The following is a 20,783-nucleotide window of genomic DNA, read 5'->3' on the forward strand; positions in this document are numbered from 1 at the left end:
CAGGCAGCTGAGAGAAGCCTCACAATTACAGTCCCCGGTTATCGTGGGCGATTTTAACTACCCTGATATTTGCTGGAAGGACTACTCAGCCAGCCATCCACAGTCCAGGAGGTTCCTTCAGTGCACTGATGAGAACTTCCTGATGCAAATGGTGGAGGAGCCAACTAGGAGAGGAACGCTGCTGGATCTCATTCTTGCTAACAAGAAGGGTCTGGTTGAAGCAGTAAAGGTTGAGGGCTGCCTTGGTTGCAGTGACCATGAGGTGGTGGAGTTCAGGATCTCATGTGGCAGGAACAGAATACCAAGCAGAATCACAACCCTGGTCTTGAGCAGGGCCAACTTTGGCCTTTTCAAGCAATTGCTAGGGGAAATCCCATGGGACAGGGTACTTGAAGGTAAAGGGGCCCAAGATAGTCGGTTAGCATTCAAGGGCTGCTTCTTCCAAGCTCGAGATCAGAGCATCCCAATGGGTAGGAAGTCAAGGAAGGGAGCCAGGAGACCTGCTTGGTTAAACAGGGAACTGCTGGGCAAACTCAAGTGGAAGAGTCTACAGATCATGGAAGGAGGGGCTGGTCACTTGCGAAGAATACAAGGCTGTTGTCAGAGGATGTAGGGAGGCAAATAGGAAAGCTAAGGCCTCCTTAGAATTAAACCTGGCGAGAGGTGTCAAGGACAACAGAGCGAGCTTCTTCCAATACATGGCACATAAAACTAACACTGGGCAGAGACAAAGCAACACTCGAAGTACCGCCCCCTCTGTGGTGGTTGTGGTATTGTGCATCATCATACAACATTCTCCCTCCGTGAGCATCGCAGGGGAGTAATTTTAGGGTTCTGCTTGCTGCAGAACAATGTGTAGATTTCTTAAAGAGAAGTGCGACTTATAAGAGTTTGGTGGTAGGTTCACTCTACTGTTTAATGCATGGGGGAAATATGCCAAGCCGAATGCTGCTGACATTCTCTCCAGAGGCGTGTATGTGTTCACAAAGCAAACCTTCGGGCGTCTTCCCTCCCTGATAGCCGTTTCCTGCAGGGTCTGTGTCTTGGAGCTCTGGAGGCAAACTCTCAGGCAAGGCCTGTATCCGTCGCGGTGCAAACTGTCAGGATTCTTCTCTCCCTGATAACTGTTCCCTCTGGAGCCTGTATTTAGAGCTCCAAAGGCAAACTTTCAGGGGAGGCCCTTAAACGCATGCAAAACAGACTTTCAGGAAACAAAATTCTCAGAAAATAAAAAATTTAATGCAGTAGAATAGCAGAAGGGCTGGCTCAAGCTGGGCACCTGCGCAGAGGTCCGCCAAGCATAGAAAACTACAAACTTTTCTATCTTTACAGACCATTCACACCATGATTCAATCCAATAGCAAAATTTCACCACCAGGTCATTTTGCTCCCCATTGGATCTCTTTTCTCTGGCTCCACGTGGGCCTTTGTTTTGTTCATTTGTAGACATTGTATTGGGTCCATATCCTTGCAGGTGCTGTTTTGTCTGGACAAATCGTTTCTTCTCAGCAAAGTGAAAAATAGGTGCTGCATGCAGATGTCTGCAATGTCTCTGCGTTAGCCTTGGATCGTTGTTTTCCCAGTCAGTTCCATCCTTCCCAGCAAAGTACAAGCTAGACTTTATTTTGCAAACATTTAGTGTAGTCTGCAGTTGCTTTTGGTAAATACGAGCAGGACTTTACAGCTTAAAATTTTAGTAAATCTAGTCTACCAAGAAACATGAATCAAAGAGTATATTAAAAATCATACAACCTTATCTTTATAAATAATCCATTACATTTAGTGTCCATCTACTTAAGCTAAACGATTAAAATTGAACTTGAATTGGGCTCATCCACTGACCTGTGAGTAGTAAAACCATTGCCATACAGCTCACTTATTTAGCAGGGAGAGCTCAAAGTGGGCTCATCCAGGCTGTTGTATTTGTAGAATGAAGTGGTTGACTCGTAGTCAAATTGCACATAGTAGGAAAAGTCTGCACGAGACTCCCTGCGCCCACAAGCCACCAGCATTCAGTGTGATGTTCTGCTTCCCTGTGGGTCCCCTGGAAGGAGTTCTTGGCCTGGCTGCGGCTCAGGCCCTTCCCTCCTCTGGAGCCTGGACCAAACTGCTGCTGGTTTGGCTGGGGGGTGTCGAGTGCATCCACCACACTCAAGCAATCCCCAAACTCTACTGTGCATGACCAAAGTGGCCCGTGAGCCTGGAAGTCTCTGGTGCTTTCAGAGGGGTGGTGGGGGTAAGGAAGTGCATCTGCCACACATCCACCCCGTGACCACAGTCGTGATTCAACTGGCTGACTTCCAGTCAACCGGGACCTCTTCAGATTCCCAGGAGTGTGGGAAAATCACAGAGAGAGGTCTCACTGTGACATCAGCCAGCTCCTTAAAGTACCCTTAGATGAATCCCATCAGGCTCCATCGACCTGTAGGGATCTAGCCAGAGCAGTAAATCCTGCACATGTTCTGGATTGATTTGGATTATTCTTCTGGCAGCCACAGTTCTCTAGCCCAGGGTTATGGGGGGCCCAGAGCCCATCTTCAGTGTGGAAGAGCGAGGCAAAGAAAGCATGAAACTTTTCATCTTTGTCTATGTCCCTGTCTGTGAGGTGACCATGCTCATCAGGTTATGGGCCAATGTTACTTCTGGCTTGTCTTTTGCCATTAACACATTTTAAAAAGCACTTTTTACTGTCCCTCACAGTACTAGCCACCTTCAACTCTAGCTGGGCTTTGACCACGTGAATTTCCTACCTGCAGTGGTGAGCAGCATCTCTGTAATCCTCCCATGACGCCTGACTTGCTTCCACTGACCATGTGCTTTCTTTTTACGCCGTAGTTCAAGAAGAATATCCCTGCTCAGCCAAGCCGGCTTCTTGCCTCACCTGTTCAGGAATGGGTATGTGAGTTAAGAGGAAGAACTCCTAGGAAAATGGCTGCTCCAGTGTCCAGAAAGGGGAGAAAAGATTCTGATCTGTTTGAAGGAACTTCTAATTTCCTCCCACAGAAGGTGCATACCACAAATCCATTCACGGATGCCTGTTAGAGGCTGTGCAGATTCAATGGCCTTGTACAACAGACTCCCAGGAGTACAGAGCTTTGGTAGACACTGGTAATTAGTGCACAATAATCCCATCAAACTACAAAGGAACAAAATGCATCCATATTTCTGGAGTAACTGGAAGATCCCAGGAGCTGACTGCAGTAGAGGCTGATATGAGCCTAAGTGGGAAGGACTGGCAAAAGCATCTCATTTATAGAATCACAGAATCACGGAATCATAGAATCACAGAAGGCTTTGGGTTGGAAGGGACCTTCAAAGGTCATCTAGTCCAACCCCTGCCATGAGCAGGGACATCTTCACCAGCTCAGGTTGCTCAGAGCCCCGTCCAGCCTGGCCTGGGATGTCTCCAGGGATGGGGCATCCACCACCTCTCCATGCAAACTGTTCTGGTACTTCACCAGCCTCACTGTAAAAAATTTCTTCCACATGCCTGAACCTGAATCTCTCCTCCTATAGTTTAAAACCATCCCGCCTTGTCCTATTGGAACAGGCTCTGCTCAGAAGTCTGTCCCCATCTTTCTTATTAGCCTCTTTTACATACAGTGTGGCAGTTGCACATCCCCCTGAAATCCAGAGTCTTCAAAGGGGCAGGTGATGGCTCTTTAGCACCTTTTGTGCCCCATTGTGCCTGTCCCCACGTACACACCAGGGTGGTACCAAGGTGCTGACTGACGCGCGGAAAGTGACCTTACAACCTGTAAGATTGTAAAGCAGGTATGTTTATTTCAGCGCTGGACACACGGGGAAATAATTTTCACCAACGACGTGTGCAAATTTCCAGTGGCTGTGAGCTTAGTTAAATGCTGTAAAGTGTTACATATTCATGAAAGTTCTAGGAACACCTATACATATTCATAACCTGTCCCTGAGAAGGCGGTTCTTATTACAATGAGTTCCAGGAAATCATTTCCATAGTATCCACCTCTGGCCCCTCCTGGTTCCACCTGCGCAGTGATCATGGACCGGGGTCGTCTTCTCTGTACACGTTCACCTCTGGCCTGGTGTGCTGAGTTGGCTGGGACTCAGACTGCTGAGTTGGCTTATCTCCTGCCCTGTGTCCAAGTTTTGGTTATATAATTCACCCAAGGATGCACCAAGGATGCACCCAAGATTTTGTCTCCCACAAGGCCTGTAAAGTCATCAATAAACTTTTGTTTCTCTTACACAAGGCTAAGCAAAGCTAGGCAATTTTAATGTGGGTTAAGGGTTTGCTCTCTAAGCCTTAGCTCCTTAAGTGTTAGTTCTTTAAGTATTGATTAGTCAAGTGTTAATTAGTTAATTCCTTATATCACTGACAGTCACATCCTCCCCTGCCACGGGCAGGGTGACTTCACCTCCACCAGCTGGGGGGGCAGGAGGGGTGGGACCCTCGGTCAGTCGACAGGGTCCTCAACAAAGGAGGTGCCCAGAGTAGCTGCAAAGCTCTTGGACCATGTTGTAATGCCCACAGCCAGATCTGACCAGGCTATAAAACGGGGTCCCCGCCAAAGACACCCTTTGAGTGGTCTTCTTGGAGCAGTGGGTCTGTGAACTGGGGCCCACCCCTTAGACTGGGACGCCATCTAAGGAGACTTCCCGGGATTGAGATCGCCTCACTTCCTCGTTTGGTGAGTGGTTATTTTTCTCTACGGGGTATATCCTTGAATGAGTCCTTACTTAACCCAGGCAAATGTGAGTCCTTTCCTAACCAGGCAAGTGTAAGCCCTTGCCTAACCCAGGCGAGTGATTATTTCTTGTGGGGACCCTGGAGTCAGAGGGCTCTGGTTTTGTTTCTTGTGAGTGTGTGCAGGCACGCTGTGGATCCTCATGATTCTTATGTTGTTGTACCCCAATAATTTCCTCAACTGATATCTGAACCTATATTTTTTGTTGTCGGAGTGCTAAATAATTGTATCAACCCTGTTTCTAGTCGGTTTATTGGCTGCACTTTTCCGGCCAGAATAAAGTCTGTTTTGGAACTTATCCGCCTGAAACTGGCTTTGGGTGCCTCTGTGACATATGGAAAGGCCGCACTAAGGTCTCCGCGGAGCTTCTCTTCTCCAGTTGAACACCCCAGCTCTCTCAGCCTGTCCTCCCAGCAGAGCTGTTCCAGCCTTGGATCATTTCTGGGGCTCCTCTGGCCCCTCTCCAGCAGCTCCATGTCCTGTGCTGAGGACCCAGAGCTGGCCCAGCACTGCAGGGGGGTCTCCCCAGAGCGGAGCAGAGGGGCAGAATACCCTCCCTCCACCTGCTGCTCACGCTGCTGGGGATGCAGCCCAGGACACGGGTGGATTTCTGGGCTGCAAGCACACATTGCCAGCTCTCGGTCAGTCTCTCATCCACTAGTACCCCCAAGTCTTTCTCCTAGGGGCTGCTCTCCATCCCTTCATCCCCCAGCCTGAATTGATACCAGGGGTTGTCCCAACCCAGGTGCAGGACCTTGCACTTGGCCTTGTTGAACCTCATGAGGTTTGCATGGACCCACTTCTCGAACTTTTCCAGGTCCCTCTCTTTTGGAGAAAGGTGAGAGAGTAACGCAAATTCCTGTCTTCAAGGCCAACACAAAGATGCTATGGACTATCAACAATATAATACTTTGGCCATAAACTCATAGACTCCCTTCCCTGTTTTCCCTATAGCCTTCAGGTCTGTTGGAGACGAACCATTGATCAAGTCTGGGTCTAAGTTTGGAACCAGCAGCACCTGGACTCCTCTCTCAGAAGGAGTTTAGAGAGCAAGGACTTCCATTCTGAACCTGGTGACTCAACGGGAGGGCCTCCCTCTGCCCTTCCACATCTCCTGTCCCTCTATAAATCACTCTAAACAGCTCTCACCCGATTCTCCTTGGCATATTTCCCCCATGCAGGAAGCACTAGAGTGAACCTTGCCATCAAACTCTGTTGAGTGATTGTGCTGGTCTGACTGAAAATGGGTTCATTATCTTCATGCAGTTAAAAACCTTTCTTTTTCATAGCTAGCATGGTCATTATTTGGACTTAGTTTGAGAACAAGAGATAACACCTCAGCACAGAGTTTATGTTTTTAATTGCTTGGAGCTGGGGGAGTTCATTGCGGGACGTTTAGTCCGGATTTTGCCATTTTACAGAGGCCTCTGAGCCTTTCTGCCTTTTTCCTCTCTCTTGTGCCCCACGGATCGGCTTTGGGACCAGGTGCTGTTTCCTGGGACTGACTGCTCAGCACGGTCATGAGGAATTGCCTGGAGTGTCTTTTATTTCTATTTTATATATATATTTACTAGGAGTGTGGTAGTATTTTGTTGTATTAAACTGTGTTTATCTCCATCCGAGTTTCTGCCAGCAGCCCAGCGACACCGCAGCGCCCCGACTGCCCCCCGCCCGCTCTGCCCCCGCGCGTCCCGCCGTGTGCCGGTGCCCCCGGTGCCGGGACTCCCTGCCAGGGGCCCCGCGGGGCCAGGGCTGCGGGGCAGGGCCAGGGGCCACCAGGCCACAGCGGTGCTCCCCGGTGCCCGCCCCCCCGAGCCGAGCGGAGCGGGGCGGGGCGGGGCGGAGCGGCAGGACTCCAGCTCCCGTGCTGCAGCGGCGGCGGGCGGCCCTCCCGGGCTGACGCTGCCGGCGGCTCCCGGCGCCGCCTTTGTCCGTGCCGGGCTGGCGGCGCGGCCCCGGCGCAGGTAGGGGCGGCGGGCGGCGGGCCCGCGGCACGGGGATGGGCGCTGCCCCCCCGCGGGGTCCCGGCGCTCCCCGGCCGCGGGCATCCCCCGCCGGGCGGCCCCGGGAGGGGACCCCGGCCCCGACGGCCTCTCCCGTGCTCTCCCCTCCGCCGGCCGCCCCCCAGCCCTGCCGGCCCCCCCCGGACTCCCCTTAGGGCCCGGCTCCCCCCGGCGCTCCGGCCTTTCCCCGCCTCGCCCCGTGGCCCCCGTGCAACGCGGACACGCTGCTCCGTGGCCCACCCGCCCGGGCCCCCCTGGATCCGGCCCTGGCGGCACCGGCGCTGGGAAGGGCTGGGCTGGGGCCGGGCCGGCTGCTCAGAGCCCCGGGACACCCCTGCACATCTGCCTGCTGCCGCTGGGGGGCAGGGGAGGAAGGTTCGGCCACTCGGGGGCCTCCAAACCCTTTCTTTTTCGTGGCTCTTTCTCGCCTTTACCGCAAGCTGGCTGGGTCGGTGGGCAACACTCTCTGGGTGCAGGGAAGGCAGCTGTGGGCAGGTGAGTGAACTTGTGCCCCTGATTTCTTATTGAAAATGTTGTGCTTGCAGGGACCATCTGTCCTCACTGTGCTGGTGACGGGCCAGGCATCTCCTGTGGAATCCGGAGCATCCCGCCTCCCTCTTCCCGGATCAATACCTGCACGGGCTCCATCTCCCGCCGAGAGCAGCGACGCGCCGGGCTCCAGGCTGCTGCGGCAAGGTGGGGTCAGGCACGGCCCCGGCTCTGGGGACACGGCGTGCTGGGATTGCCATGGTTGGTGCTGTGCTGCAGCAACAGCAAAACACCCGCGGGACCAGCCAGATTGACAGTCTGGTTGGCAAAGAGCAGTGTGGGAGAGACATTATTTGAAACCTGGCATGGTACAGGGTGTTCCCATTCCTGCCCAATGAGCCGCACCATGGGCAGGGCCAGACCTTGTGTCACGGTGCTGTGCCCAGCCCTAGAGGGTGCTCTCGTATGATGGGGAGACAGGGCACAGACTCAGCTGCTCTGGCATAGGTCCCTAATCTAGCACAAGCAGAGCAAACCTGCCTCTGCGCCTCTGATCTTTGCCCCTCTCCCAGCAGAGCTGGTGGGGTGTCCCGCCACACAGGGCGGCAAGTCTGAGCAAGTCCCAAGTGCCCTGGTGACCTTGCTGTGCCACCCGGCTGTGCCACCGCCTCCCTTCTGCCCTCGCCCTTCCCTGACAAAGATGCTCTGAGATCCCCCAGTGCTGCCCTCGGGATGCCAGAGCCCTGGTGCCAGTGGGTCCCTGCCCGGCAGCAGCAGGATTTCGGCAGAGGTGTTTAGCAAACGTGCGGTGGGGCGTGCAGAGCCGGGTGTGCTTCTTGCTGCAGATGTCGGTGACATTTGAGGACGTGGCCCTCTACTTCTCCCCCGAGGAGTGGGCAAAGCTGTCGGGCTGGGAGGTGTTGCTGGAGAACTACCAGATGGTTGCCTCGCTGGGTGAGGACTCTCTCTGGTGATGTTGGGCTGGGGTTGAGCTGGAATTCACCTCTTTAACTGAGCTGGAGCCCTTGAACGGGGTGCCCAAGCGCTGACGTAGCGGTTGCAATTGCAGGTCTTACCCTGCCAGGAAGCCTCCTGTGGAGAGTGGTCCTGGGAGAGAGAATATGGGATGGGATGGGATAGGATGGGATGGGATGGAACAGCCTATTTCAGTTGGAAGGGACCTTCAATATCTATCTAGTCAAACTGCATGACCACTTTAGAGCTGAGCACAAATTGCAGCGTGTTGTTATGGGCATTGTCCAAATGTCTCTGCAACAGGGACAGGCTTGGGGCATCGACCGCCTCTCCAGGCAGCCTGTTCCAGGGTTTGACCACCCTCTTTGTACAGAAATGTTTCCTCACATCCAGTCTAAACCTCCGTGGGACAGCTTTGAGCTGTTCCCAGGGGTTCTGTCCACAGGAGAGTGGCCGAGGTGACGAGGGCGAGGCGAGAGGGGCTGTAGGTGCAGGGACGGGGGGGCTGAAGCCGCAGCCTGGCAGGGGCAGGAGAGAGGAGCGGGGTGGGGGGGATGCTGGGGCTGTGGGTGCGGGGGCCGGTGCTGCTGTCCCGGCAGTGCGGGAGAGGGGGCTTCAGTCTGTGCCCCAGACAGGCTGGGCCACTGACAAACCAGAGATCATCTGCGAGATGGAGCGAGAAGAGACACCGTGTGTCCAGATGCCCCTAGTGAGCAGCAGAGGCACCAGAGCCCTGTGCCAGGTGGGTATTGGGAGATCATGGGGCTGGTGTGGGGTTCAAGTTTCACTTTCCTCTTGCTGCAGTTGCCCCATGCACCAGGAAGAGTGTGGGGCTGGCAGGGTGGCCATGCTGCTCCCCATGGGGAGGGGTCCCAGCTGACCATCCTGTCCCTGTCCCTGACCGTGGTCTCTCCTCCCCAGCAGCCGTCAGCCCCGGGATGCAGAGGGAGACCGAGCGGGTCCCAGAGGGGCTGCCAGAACCCACCGCCCTGCTCCCGGGGATGCCAAACCCTGGCACGAGGTGTCAGGGGGGCTCGGCCTGCAGCCAGCCAGGTGGGAGCCAGGGGGTCGGGTTGGGGCTCCCCCGTCCCTCCTCCCTTCCAGACCCCCAGCCATTAAAGAAGAGCCCCCCCATGTGCCCCGAGTGCAACCAGAGCTTCAAAACCCAGCTGTGGCTGGATGTCCATGTGCAGAGCCACATGCATGAGCATCGCTTCCACTGCACTGACTGTGGCAAGAGCTTCATCTACAAGCAGCACTTGGTAAATCACCAGCGTGTGCACAGTGGTGAGAAGCCCTTTGCCTGTGGTGACTGCAGCAAGAGCTTTGCGAAGAAGTCAACCCTCATTATCCACCAGTGCATCCACACGGGAGAAGCCCTTCACCTGCAGCGACTGTGGCAAGAGCTTCAGGGAGAAGGTGACCTTAGTCAACCACCAGCACATCCACACCGGAGAGAAACCCTTCACCTGCTCCGACTGTGGCAAGAGCTTTATCCAGAGGCAGCACTTTCTGAGTCACCAGCACATCCACACTGGGGAGAAGCCTTTTGCCTGCACTGACTGCGGGAAGAGCTTCAGGGCGAAGGGAGACCTCATCACCCACCAACGTATCCACACCGGGGAGAAGCCCTTCACCTGCACCAACTGTGGCAAGAGCTTTGTCCAAAGGCCACACCTGCGGAGTCACCGGCGCATCCACACTGGGGTGAAGCCCTTTGCTTGAACTGACTGTGGCAAGAGCTTTGTCCGCAGGGACAGCCTGCTGAGGCACCAGCGCAGCCACACTGGGGAAAAGCCCTTTCCCTGCAAGGACTGAGGTGAGAGCTTCAGAGACAAGAAGAGCCTCATCATGCACCAGCATATCCACACCAGGGAGAAGCCCTTCACCTGCAAAGACTGCGGCATGAGCTTCAGGTATAAGAAGCACCTGAAGAGACACCAGTGTGTTCACCAGGGCCTGGAGCTTGTGCTGGAGGGTGTCCAGCAGGAGACGGGGGTTCTGGCCCCAGCAGGGGGGCAGGCAGAGGCCAAGCCCTTCCAGTGCGGTGTCTGCGAGAAGCGGTTTTGGAAGGAGAGGCTCATGCTGGCTCACCAGCGCACCCACGGCACCCCCAGCCTGCAGCCGCCTCCGCAGCCCAGCACTCCTGAATCTGCTGCTGAGGGGCCCGTGGGCACCAGGGGCTGCTCTGGGGGTGGCTGTGGGGGATGTCCTGGTTTTGTTTGGGATAGAGTAAATTTTCTTCCTAGTAGCTGATATAGTGCTGTGTTTTGAATTGAGGATGAGAAGAAGAATGTTTGTAATACATGGATGTTTTTGTTGTTGCTGAGCCATCAAGGACTTTTCAGCTTCTGGTGCCCTGCCAGCTGGGAGGGGTCACAGCCAGGACAGCTGCCCCAAAGTGGCCAAAGTGCTATTCCTTACCATATGGTGTCATGCTTGGTATAGAAAATGGGGGAAGGGGACTGGGGGGACCACGGGTCAGGGACGGACTGGGCATGGGTCAGCGTGTGGTGTGTGATTGTGTTGTGCATCATTTGTTTTGTATATTCTTACATCATCATCATCATTGTCGTTATTCCTTTCCTCTTCTATTAAGCTGTCTTTATCTCCACCTCTGAGTTTTACACAGATCACTGGATCATCCCAGTTGAAGGTTTGTATCAGGTATTTAGCTTAAATAAATACCTTTTAAATAGAAAGAATCACTTAGAATTGTGAGATTCTGTGACTTTTAGTATACTGTCCGCTTTGCATTTCTTAGTAGCTAAATTTGCGGAAATCTTAAACTGTGTCTTGTAAAGCACCACTCACATTCACCAAACTTGTGTCTACTTGAGCAAAACAAAGCAGCTACAAACCATCAACGTTCACAAAAGGCAGAAAGGCCCAGAGGCCACTTCAACTCGGCAGGATGGCAAAAGGCTGAACTGATGACACTCCCAAACAGAACTGGCCAAAACAGAGCAGAACCAGGATGGATCCTTGTGTGTCCCACCTCTGTCCCAACTCCATCCTGAATCTGCTGCCAGCCGTTGGATCCTGACTGTGCTTAAATCTGAAGCATGACACTAATGGCATGGAATATTCTCATTGGTCAGTCTGGATGTCAATCAAGGTCTGCCCCATCTATGCCCCCCTTCCCAGCCGCCTCACACCTGTGGGTACAGAGCTCATAGACCTTGGCTCTCAGACAATTGCAATTAAGAACATTAACTCTGTCCTGGGGTGCTATCGCCTTCTTCAAACTACATTAAATCAATAACCCTGCCAGCTACGAAAAAGAAAGGTTTCTAACTGCATGAAGAAAATTAACTTGCTTTCAGTCAAACCAGCACAGCAAGCAATATAAAGAATTGGGTGTGTGGATATAATCTTTGGTCATAAACTCATGTAATCCTGTTATGGTCTGCTTGGGGAAGCCCCAAGCCCAAGAGATTAATTAATTATACCCAGAGTGAGGTTAAGACACAAATGAGGTCAAGTTCCTCTTAATTAAGGAAATTATTAAACACTTCTCTAAATGGACTGTCTGTATGTTATGGTAAGAAAATAGTGATAGGACAGGGAGAAGGAGACGGGAGAGGAGGAAACCTTGCAAGCAGTGGGGATAGATTTGCAAGAGGTACTTATCACCATGGATGGATTCAGCCATGTTTTCTCTTTAGTAGACAGGGCAGTGCATCTCAGGAAGGCAGCTCATCTGTCAGTCACAAAATAACCACCCCTTACGTCGCTGAGAGGTACACACGTAATACCTGTCAGTGGTGGGGGTCTCCAGATCATGCACACGGTACTACGTGGTCATACAGTCTTTTATAAGGCATTTTGGGGCTATTTTGGGATGTTGTTTCCTGGGCATGTACTGCCTGGTCTGCACTTCTGCACATGTTCTCAGTCCCAGCACGCCAGTCCCGTGTAGCACTGTGTGAGCCTCGGCAGGGGAAGGTGATTGCTTGTAGCCAGGCAAGTCCTGTCTTGCCTGTAGCTGGGGAGGTTCCTGTGGCTTGTAGCCAGGCGGGTGTCCAGAAAATTATGTGGCCGTTCACGACAGAGACATTTAACTTAACTTTGAGACATTTAACTTAAAATATGGTCCCTGACACCATCCCATGGCTCAAAGGTTGTTGCTTCTTTGTCCATGGTGGCGGGAAAGTAGCGAAACCAGGTAAGTATGGAAAAGAGCGTAATTTGATAGAGTCTGTATAACTGTGGTTTTAGGCTGAGCCTGGTATAACATCACCCTGCGGTGAAGGGGCTATAAATTGCATATTTCAAGCAGTGAATCAAACAGGCAAGGAGTAACAACAATACAATACCACATAACATATAAAAAACAATGTGTTTAACCCATAGAGCACCTGGAAGCCAAGAGGAGGGATTGACTTCCCAGCTCTTCCAGCTTTGGACAGGAACATGGGCTAGCTTTTGTATTCCCATGGTGATTTGCTTAACAACTTGACCATTGTCATCAATCATTAGCAACAATTAGAATCATTTGGTTTACTACAGACTCTCCCTTTTTCGACTAACAAGTAATCGAGAACCACGCCATGTTGGAAAATCGCTGTTGGCATCCGTGTGGCTTGATCTGCTAAGAGATCAAGAGCATGAGCAGTCACATTGGTAAGAATTTCTAGGACGGACTGTAACTGGATGATATGGTTTAAGTTATAGACAGGTTCTTGAGCACCCCTGATCCATTCATTCTGGTTCCAAGTGGCTGACCCCTAATGCTCTATACTTAATTCCGGTCGCCATTGATCTTTTCCCCACTTTTGAGTGCTTCCACCAGTAAGGGAGGCATCAGGCATTTTTTTTTTTCTCTTACTATATCATCCTATACTCTTAATTCCTAACTTATTTCCTTGAATTTGGGGTAAGAGAAAGAACAAGGGCCTGACATATCCTGCATAACATATTCCGGTCCAGCCTGGACTGTCATGCAGGGAGCATCTGTTCCCACGGGCCCCGCTGTCCTCCCTGGGCTCCCTGGGCTCTCTGTCGGGGGGCAGCTCCTCTTCCCTGGGCTCCCTCTGCTCCTTCCTCAAGCCCTGTCTCGGCACAAGGGTGCAGCTGGTGGCACTTGAACAACTGGGACCTCCCTGGTTTCCCAAGGCTGTCGGACAGCCGGCTGGGCAGTGAGGAGCTGCCCATGGGCAGGACCCCCACTGGAGCTGCGGGCAGGGACAGAGCAAGAGCAAGTCCCCAGGAATGGAGGGGACAGGACACAGAGCCCCACAGATGTGCAGCTGCCCCCTCAATCATGGTCACAGCCATAGGGCAGCTCGTCCTGGAGGTTGTCGTTGTTCTCCAGGACACCCAGGTGGTGACTGAGCAGTGCTGGCCCGGTGCGGGGTTCCCTGCAGTGGGACCCCCCCAGGGGGCCCTCCTTCCCCCCCTGCTGGAATGGAGGTGCAGGAAGAGGGGCACACTCCCATCTGAAATGTTAACAAATTAAATGTTTTCTCTTTCCCCACTGCCCTGCTTCATCCATCCATCTCACAGCTGGGGGTACAACCCCCTCAGTGTCCGGCCCCAGTGAGGACGGGCTGGCACCGGGCACCCACAAAACTGGGGGGTGGGGGTGGCTGGTGATACAGGGAATTAACTAATTAACACTTAACTAATTAATACTTAGAGAACTAACACTTAAGGAGCTAACACTTAGAGAGCAAACCGTTAACCCACAACACTTAGATCCCTTAACCCACATTACAATTGCCTAGCTTTGCTTGGCTTTGTGCAACTTCTTGTAAGAAAAACAAAAGTTCACTGATGACTTTACAGGCCTTGCAGAGAGACAAAATCTTGGGTGCATCCTTGGTGCATCCTTGGGTGAATTAGATAACCGAAACTTGGGCACAGCACAGGAGATACGCCAGTTCTAACCAACTCAGCAGTCTGAGTCCCAGCCAACTCAGCACACCAGGCCAGAGGTGAACGTGTACAGAGAAGATGACCCCGGTTCATGATCACTGCGCAGGCACAACCAGGAGGGGCTGAAGGTGGAGACTATGGAAATGATTTCCCGGAACTCATTGTAATAAGAACCGCCTTCTCGGGGACAGGTTATGAATGTGTATAGGCGTTCCTAGAACTTTCATGAATATGTAACACTGTACAGCATTTAACTAAGCTCACAACTACTGGAAATTTGCACACGTCTTAGGTGGAAATCATTCCCCCGTGTGTCCAGCGCTGAAATAAACATACTTGCTTTACAATCTTACAGGTTGTAAGGCCATTACCACGCCTCATTTTTGGTGAGCCAGGCAGGACGGAGTTCTGCTCGGCCACATGAACAGCTGAGCATGGACGAGTTTGGCACGCCCTGAAGCTTTTTTTTTTCGGAAGACCTCCTCTCCCAGCTGGTCATTGCAGGAGCAGACAGACCTCCAACAGACTAACAGCAGATAAGATATGTTGCAATAAATTGCAATTGCATTTTAACGCGGCGAGCCAATAAGTCGTAGTGGGACGCCTTACATGTGGCCAAGGTTTCTGCAGTGGTGTACCTGGGAAGTGGTGGGGGCTGCTGTCCGAGAATCGGCTGTTAGCAATCTCGGCAGTGGATGAAGCAACCCCGAGATTCTGTGTCCTGGTTTCGGGAGCCAGGAGACGGACCTCTGCTAATGATTTTAGCAAAGAGGTGAAGGGTAATGCAGAATCTCGACTTAGTTTTGCAGCTGCTGAGGAGTAATAGTCATTCTGTAACTGTGTGTTACCTTTTGTAAGTGCCCGGGCATTCCATGCATTCCATTCTAAGCAGTAACCGAGATAGCTATCTGTCACAAAGTTAACCAGCCGGTAAAAGTGTCTGCGTGTCTGTGTGAGTGTGTACTAATTACAGTAATTACAGTATGGTGGTAAGCTTTAGCCTGTGATCTGTATAAAGCAGAAGACGAGCTTAAAATACTTTGATTTAAGTCACGTGGCATGAGTTAAATTACAGTGCGCACAGTGTAAGAAAGTATATGCAGATATGTTTTTTACCCTCCAAAACTAGAGACATAATAACAAAATGGGAACCGGTTCCATTAAAATACTAGAATACCACCTTGCTTCCCTTAGGATGCATCCTTACACATTAGAGTAACTTAGGGAGGAATCCTGATAAAAGAAAGTTTGAAACAATATTGTATTCACTTGTGGCTTGAATGTGGGATTATAGCAAGTAGTGGCAATTAATGTTGTTCTGCAGAACTTGGGAAAAATAGGATGAAGTACAGTACTGTAAGTTAATTTGCTGTTATTGTTATCTGATAATTTTGAGACCAGAAAAGGATTTAAGTTGTTAAACTTTGATTCGTATTGAATTTATGTGCTAGTCGGAAATATGGAAAAAACAACAAACTAAATGTTGTGATGGATGTGAGCTTGGGAGAGGTTGTATTTAAAAGTGGTTTAAAAGCCGCTAGAATATGAACTGAATTCGATCTAGGAAAATGGAAATAACGGACTTACGTTTAATAAGCTGTTTTTCTGACATCTGTAAGAAATTGTAAAAGGTAAATGGAATGTAACTATTGCTGAACTAATTGGAATTGCATATAAAGTGTATTATGACTGGAATTAAATGGAAAACCAAAACAAAACAAAAAAGAAAAGAAAGCGAAACATCCCAGGCCTGGGCTGTACCGCTTGAACATAAATTTCAGGCCTGTGCCAAGCTGCAAGATAAACTCAACCTCCTCCGTCCACGTGGCCTTGCCTTGTGTCTAAACTGCAGCAAGAGAGAGAAAGAAAAAAAAAATAGAAAAACCGCTGCTAGAAGCGGCGAAGGTGGGGGGAGGAATACGGAGCGGCGGGGGAGGACAGGACCGTGGGGGGCAGTTGGATACCTCTCAGGGTAGCCCTGTATCCTCTCACACCTGAAGCAAGGAAACATTGCAAGCTCCCCTCAGAGAGGCAGTGGGCCAGAAGGGGAGTCAGTCTTAATAAGGGTACCTTTCTCTTCATTTGATCTTGAAACATGGAAAACAGTAACCAAGAATTATCGGAGTGATACTGTGGGGGTCACCAGGCATTTCCAGTTTTTGATCAAACAACATAACCCCGATTGGAACGATATACAATTGTTATTAGACCACATGACAGAAACTGAAAAACAGCTAATATTGAAAACAACCCAAGATTTGGCTATTAAGCAAATTGGCGATGCAGGAAGAGATGTGAAAAACTACTTCCCTTACAGGATCCCCATTGGGATCCAAATAGGGGAGCACACATGGGATTATTAAACCAATATAGAGACTGGGTGGTGAAAGGGATGGAACGAGCCATCCCACGAACGATTAATTGGTCAGCCTTGTACAGTATCAGGCAAGGGCCAAAAGAAACCCCCACAGAATTCCTAGATAAGTTGCGAGATACCACGAGAAGACATACACCTCTTGATCTGGGTTCAGAAGTAGGGATACAGCAGTTAGTGTCATTATTTATAGGTCAGTCAGCAAATTATATTCGGAGGAAGTTAGGGAAACTGAGAGCAACAGAAAGTAGAAATTTGGAAACGTTGTTAGATGAAGCTTGGAGAGTATTTAGTAACAGGGAAGAGGAAGATTGTCAAAAGAATATGAGTAGGGAACTAAAGAGGTTGGAAGGCTTTGAAAGCATTTAGAGAGAGATCAACGTACATTGGGAAAATGAATGTCAGGGAAGGTACAGAGGAAGTAGACAGAGAGGGAATCAGACAGTAGCAAGTTTTGAAAAGGACTGATGGGAACCTGAGGATTCTACCCTTATTATGAAGGGTTATAATGAAGCCAGGGAAAGAACAGAAACAAGTGGAATTTTTGGTAGATTGCCAATAAGTAACAATTACATAGTAGGTAGAGGGAGCCACTGGCCAAAGTGAAAAAGCATGTTTTGTGAACCTTTGAAATACAAATTGGATAAACAAGTAGGCATTCATAAATGGCATTCATTTTTATATATGCCCAATCCCCCGAAAACTCTTTTGGGGAGAAATCTTTTGGAACAAATGGGAGCGGTAATCAGATTTGAAAAAGGAGAAATTACTCTGGAGGTAAATGATCAGCAATATGTGCAAATAATGAGCTTGCTTTTAGCAACTATTCCCACAGAAGGCAAGATTAATGAAGAAGTCATGAACCAAGTGTATCCCGGGGTATAGGCTACTGATGTACCTGGAAGGGCCAAAAATGCTCCACCTGTCGAGGTAAAAATCAAAGAAAGACAAAAACCGGTAAGGATAAAACAATACTCTTTGAAAAGGGAAGACAGGGAGGGAATTCGGCTGGTGATAGAGAAATTCCTGCAAATCGGGTTATTAAAGGAATGTGAGTCCAGTTATAACACCCCTGTATTGCCCGTCCATAAGCCAGACGGGTCATATCGGATGGTTCAGAACTTACGAGCTATAAACAAAATAACAGAGGATCTCTACCCAGTGGTAGCAAACCCATACACCCTTCTGACTGTATTAACCCTGATTTGGTTTACTGTTTTAGATTTAAAAGATGCCTCCCCCTCCGTGAAGCCAGCCAGACAATATTTACGTAAAACCCAGCTCACATGGACGGTGTTGCCACAAGGATTTGAGAACAGCCCGACAATATTTGGAAATCAGCTTGCTAAAGATCTTGAATCTTGAGAAGCCCCGCCTAATGAAAGACAGATGCTACAATATGTGGATGATATTTTGATCGCTACCAGAACAAAGGAGACTTGCATAACCTGGACCGTAATTTTATTGAACTTTTGGGGGCTCCAAGGATAGCAGGTATCACAGAAGAAAGCTCAGATGATACAGCAACAAGTAACTTATTTGGGCTATGAAGAGAGACACGTGTACAGAGAAGACGACCTGGGTTCACGATCACTGCGCAGGCGCAACCAAGAGAGGCCAAAGGTGGAGACTGTGGAAATGATTTCCCGGAACTCATTGTAATAAGAACCGCCTTCTCGGGGACAGGTTATGAATGTGTATAGGTGTTCCTAGAACTTTCATGAATATGTAACACTGTACAGCATTTAACTAAGCTCACAGCTACTGGAAATTTGCACACGTCTTAGGTGGAAATTATTCCCCCGTGTGTCCAGCGCTGAAATAAACATACCTGCTTTACAATCTTATAGGTTGTAAGGTCATTACCGCGCCTCAGCTGGTACCACACTGGGTGTACTGGCGTCTGGGGACCTGGGTGTTGTTAAAGAACTGTTCTTGACCTTACCTTTCCTGTAGCATGGTCTCAGATGTCTGTGCTTAAAAAATAATGGAGTCAAAAGATAAAATAAAAAAAAAAATTGAAAGGTACATGAAAGAAACATTGCGGACTGGGTGCCTCTCAAGGCGAGGGACTGTGAGACAAAAGAGGCTTTTAAACCCTCACAATCTCTGCACCTGCTCCTCAAGTGTCCTTCACATGCTGTCCATGCGCCTTTCGTTGCAATGGTAATTCTGGGTCTGGGGCTTCTTTTTTTTTTCTTTTTGGACTCTCCTTCTCCATCCTCCATGCAGCTTTTTTACTGTTCTCATCTAGATGGTTTTCAGCCTCTTCTGACAGTGTTTCCTCTTTATCTCTGACACTGGTCTTCAAGACCCCCTCCATCACCAAGCAACCAGGTCAAGATAAGCCCACACTATGTGGCCTGCAATTCCAGCGAGCCTGGCTGCTCATGCTAAGTTTGGCTACTCATGCTAAAATAGGGTATTCAAACAAAAGAATACAGCTAAAATAATAGAATGCACTTAAAACATTAGTTTGATTAAACTTACTCTACAACAGTGGGATGGAGAAATAGGGTGACAGGAACCTCATGAAGTCCAACGAGTGCAGATTCGTGCCCTGGGGAGGAACCATCCCAGGCACCAGCCCAGGCCGGGGCCACCCGGCTGGAAAGCAGCTCGGCAGAGAAGGTCCTGGTGGGCACCAAGTTGGCCATGAGCAAAGGTGTCCTGGGCTGGATCAGGAGGAGCGTGGCCAGCAGGCTGAGGGGGGGGATCCTCAACTGGGGGAGCTGGGGTGTTCAGCCTGGAGAAGTGCTGGCTCAGGGGGATCAGCCATGTCTGGCAATTGCTGCAAGGAAGGTGCCGGCAGGATGGGCTCAGAGGTACAGCTGTGATCCTTCCACACCATTCTGTCCACAATTGGGGCACAGAAGAGAGGTGGTTCAGTCACTGAGTGGCCGTAGCCACATGTGCTGTTCTTTGTGCTGTTCTCTTTGTCATCCTGTTTGCCAGCTTAAAGCAGGTACGATAGCGGCGCAAATACTGTAAAAAGTTGGAGAGGTGTGACAACAAGAAATAGATTGTTTGAAAGCGGAGATACGGTGAGGGAGAGAGCGGACATGTTTTTTAGAACAAGAGATTGTGTTAGCACAACTGGGGAAGCTCCCTCGTGTTGCCCAAAGTCAGAAGTTGACCATGGGTGTGGATCCCAAGAGTCGGGAGGTGCAACCTTTTGTTGGAACAGAGGCTAATGCGCCTCTAAGCGACAATGAGACAGGAGGGTGCTGGAGACCCAGTGTATTGTGAAGTCCTGTTCACATTCACCAAACTTGTGTCTACTTGAGGAAAATAAAGCAGTTTCGGTGGAAGGAAGATTTAACTTACTTAAGCCTAATTAGTGAATAGTTTAACAGGAAAAGGATTTACATAAAGGAGTTTGCAGCACACGTAGGATTGTAAGCCTTATGTTATTACACCACTCACAGAAGGAGAGGAAAAGATATAGGGATATAGGAAAAAAAAAGAGAAGGCAAGAAGGATGAGAAAAAATAGAAAGGAAGAAAGAAAGTGAGGGATCCCGCCCCTCTTAAGGCTCCGCAGTGTGGATGATGGGACGTGTAGTCTGGGCCCAGTGGTATGTGGCCTCCATGTCCTGAGACAAGCAGGCTGGTGTTTGTAGTTCGGGACCCAGCGTCCTCAGATGGCTGGTCCAGTTCCTGTGGCAAGGCTGGTGGGTGGAAGAGTCCTCAGGATGGTGGGTTCCCTGCCAGTGCTGGTTTAGGCGAGCCTTTTATAGCCCTCTGGGTTGCCTGATGATTGCGTAATTTTTCTTTTACCTTTTACAGAGGTGTTACTGCAAAAAGATAGAAAAGCCTGGGGGGGTGATTGCGAAAATTTGCCAAGTTTCAGGCCATCTGGAAGGGTCTCAGCTTTTCCCTTTGTGCCATGCTGGGCGTATCAGAAGGAGGAGCCACGTGCCTGTGGCGCGTGCACTCGACACCCCCCAGCCAAACCAGAGCAGTTTGGTCCAGGCTCCAGAGGAGGGAAGGGCCTGAGGTGCAGCCAGGCTAAGAACTCCTTCCAGGAGACCCACAGGGAAGCAGAACGGCAACTGAATGCTGGTGGCTTGTGGGCGCAGGGAGTCTCGTGCAGACTTTTCCTACTATGTGTAATTTGACTACGGGTCAACCACTTCATTCTACAAATACAACAGCCTGGATGAGCCCACTTTGAGCTCTCCCTGCTAAATAAGTGAGCTGTGTGGCAATGGTTTTACTGCTCACAGGTCAGTAGATGAGCTGTATTCAAGTTAAATATTAATCTTTTAGCTTAAGAAGGTGCACACCAAATGTAATGGATTATTTAGAAAGATAAGGTTTTATGATTTTTAATGTA

At 50.2% G+C, this 20,783-nt stretch overlaps 1 protein-coding gene across 1 annotated transcript in view; it reads left to right on the forward strand.

The window, feature by feature from the left end:
• Nucleotides 1-6,568: 6,568 nt before the first annotated feature.
• LOC135988953 (zinc finger protein 850-like) overlaps nucleotides 6,569-20,783 on the forward strand; it is a 63,703-nt gene continuing 49,488 nt past the window's right edge. Inside the window, 6 exon segments of the mRNA XM_065635362.1 lie at nucleotides 6,569-7,102; nucleotides 7,273-7,423; nucleotides 8,062-8,170; nucleotides 8,811-8,933; nucleotides 9,116-9,563; nucleotides 9,565-9,988. Of these exon segments, the coding sequence (XP_065491434.1) occupies nucleotides 9,130-9,563; nucleotides 9,565-9,988 (858 nt within the window). The 5' untranslated portion in view covers nucleotides 6,569-7,102; nucleotides 7,273-7,423; nucleotides 8,062-8,170; nucleotides 8,811-8,933; nucleotides 9,116-9,129.

The sequence above is a fragment of the Caloenas nicobarica genome, chromosome 1 (genome assembly GCF_036013445.1).
Source record: "Caloenas nicobarica isolate bCalNic1 chromosome 1, bCalNic1.hap1, whole genome shotgun sequence".
Taxonomy (NCBI): domain Eukaryota; kingdom Metazoa; phylum Chordata; class Aves; order Columbiformes; family Columbidae; genus Caloenas; species Caloenas nicobarica.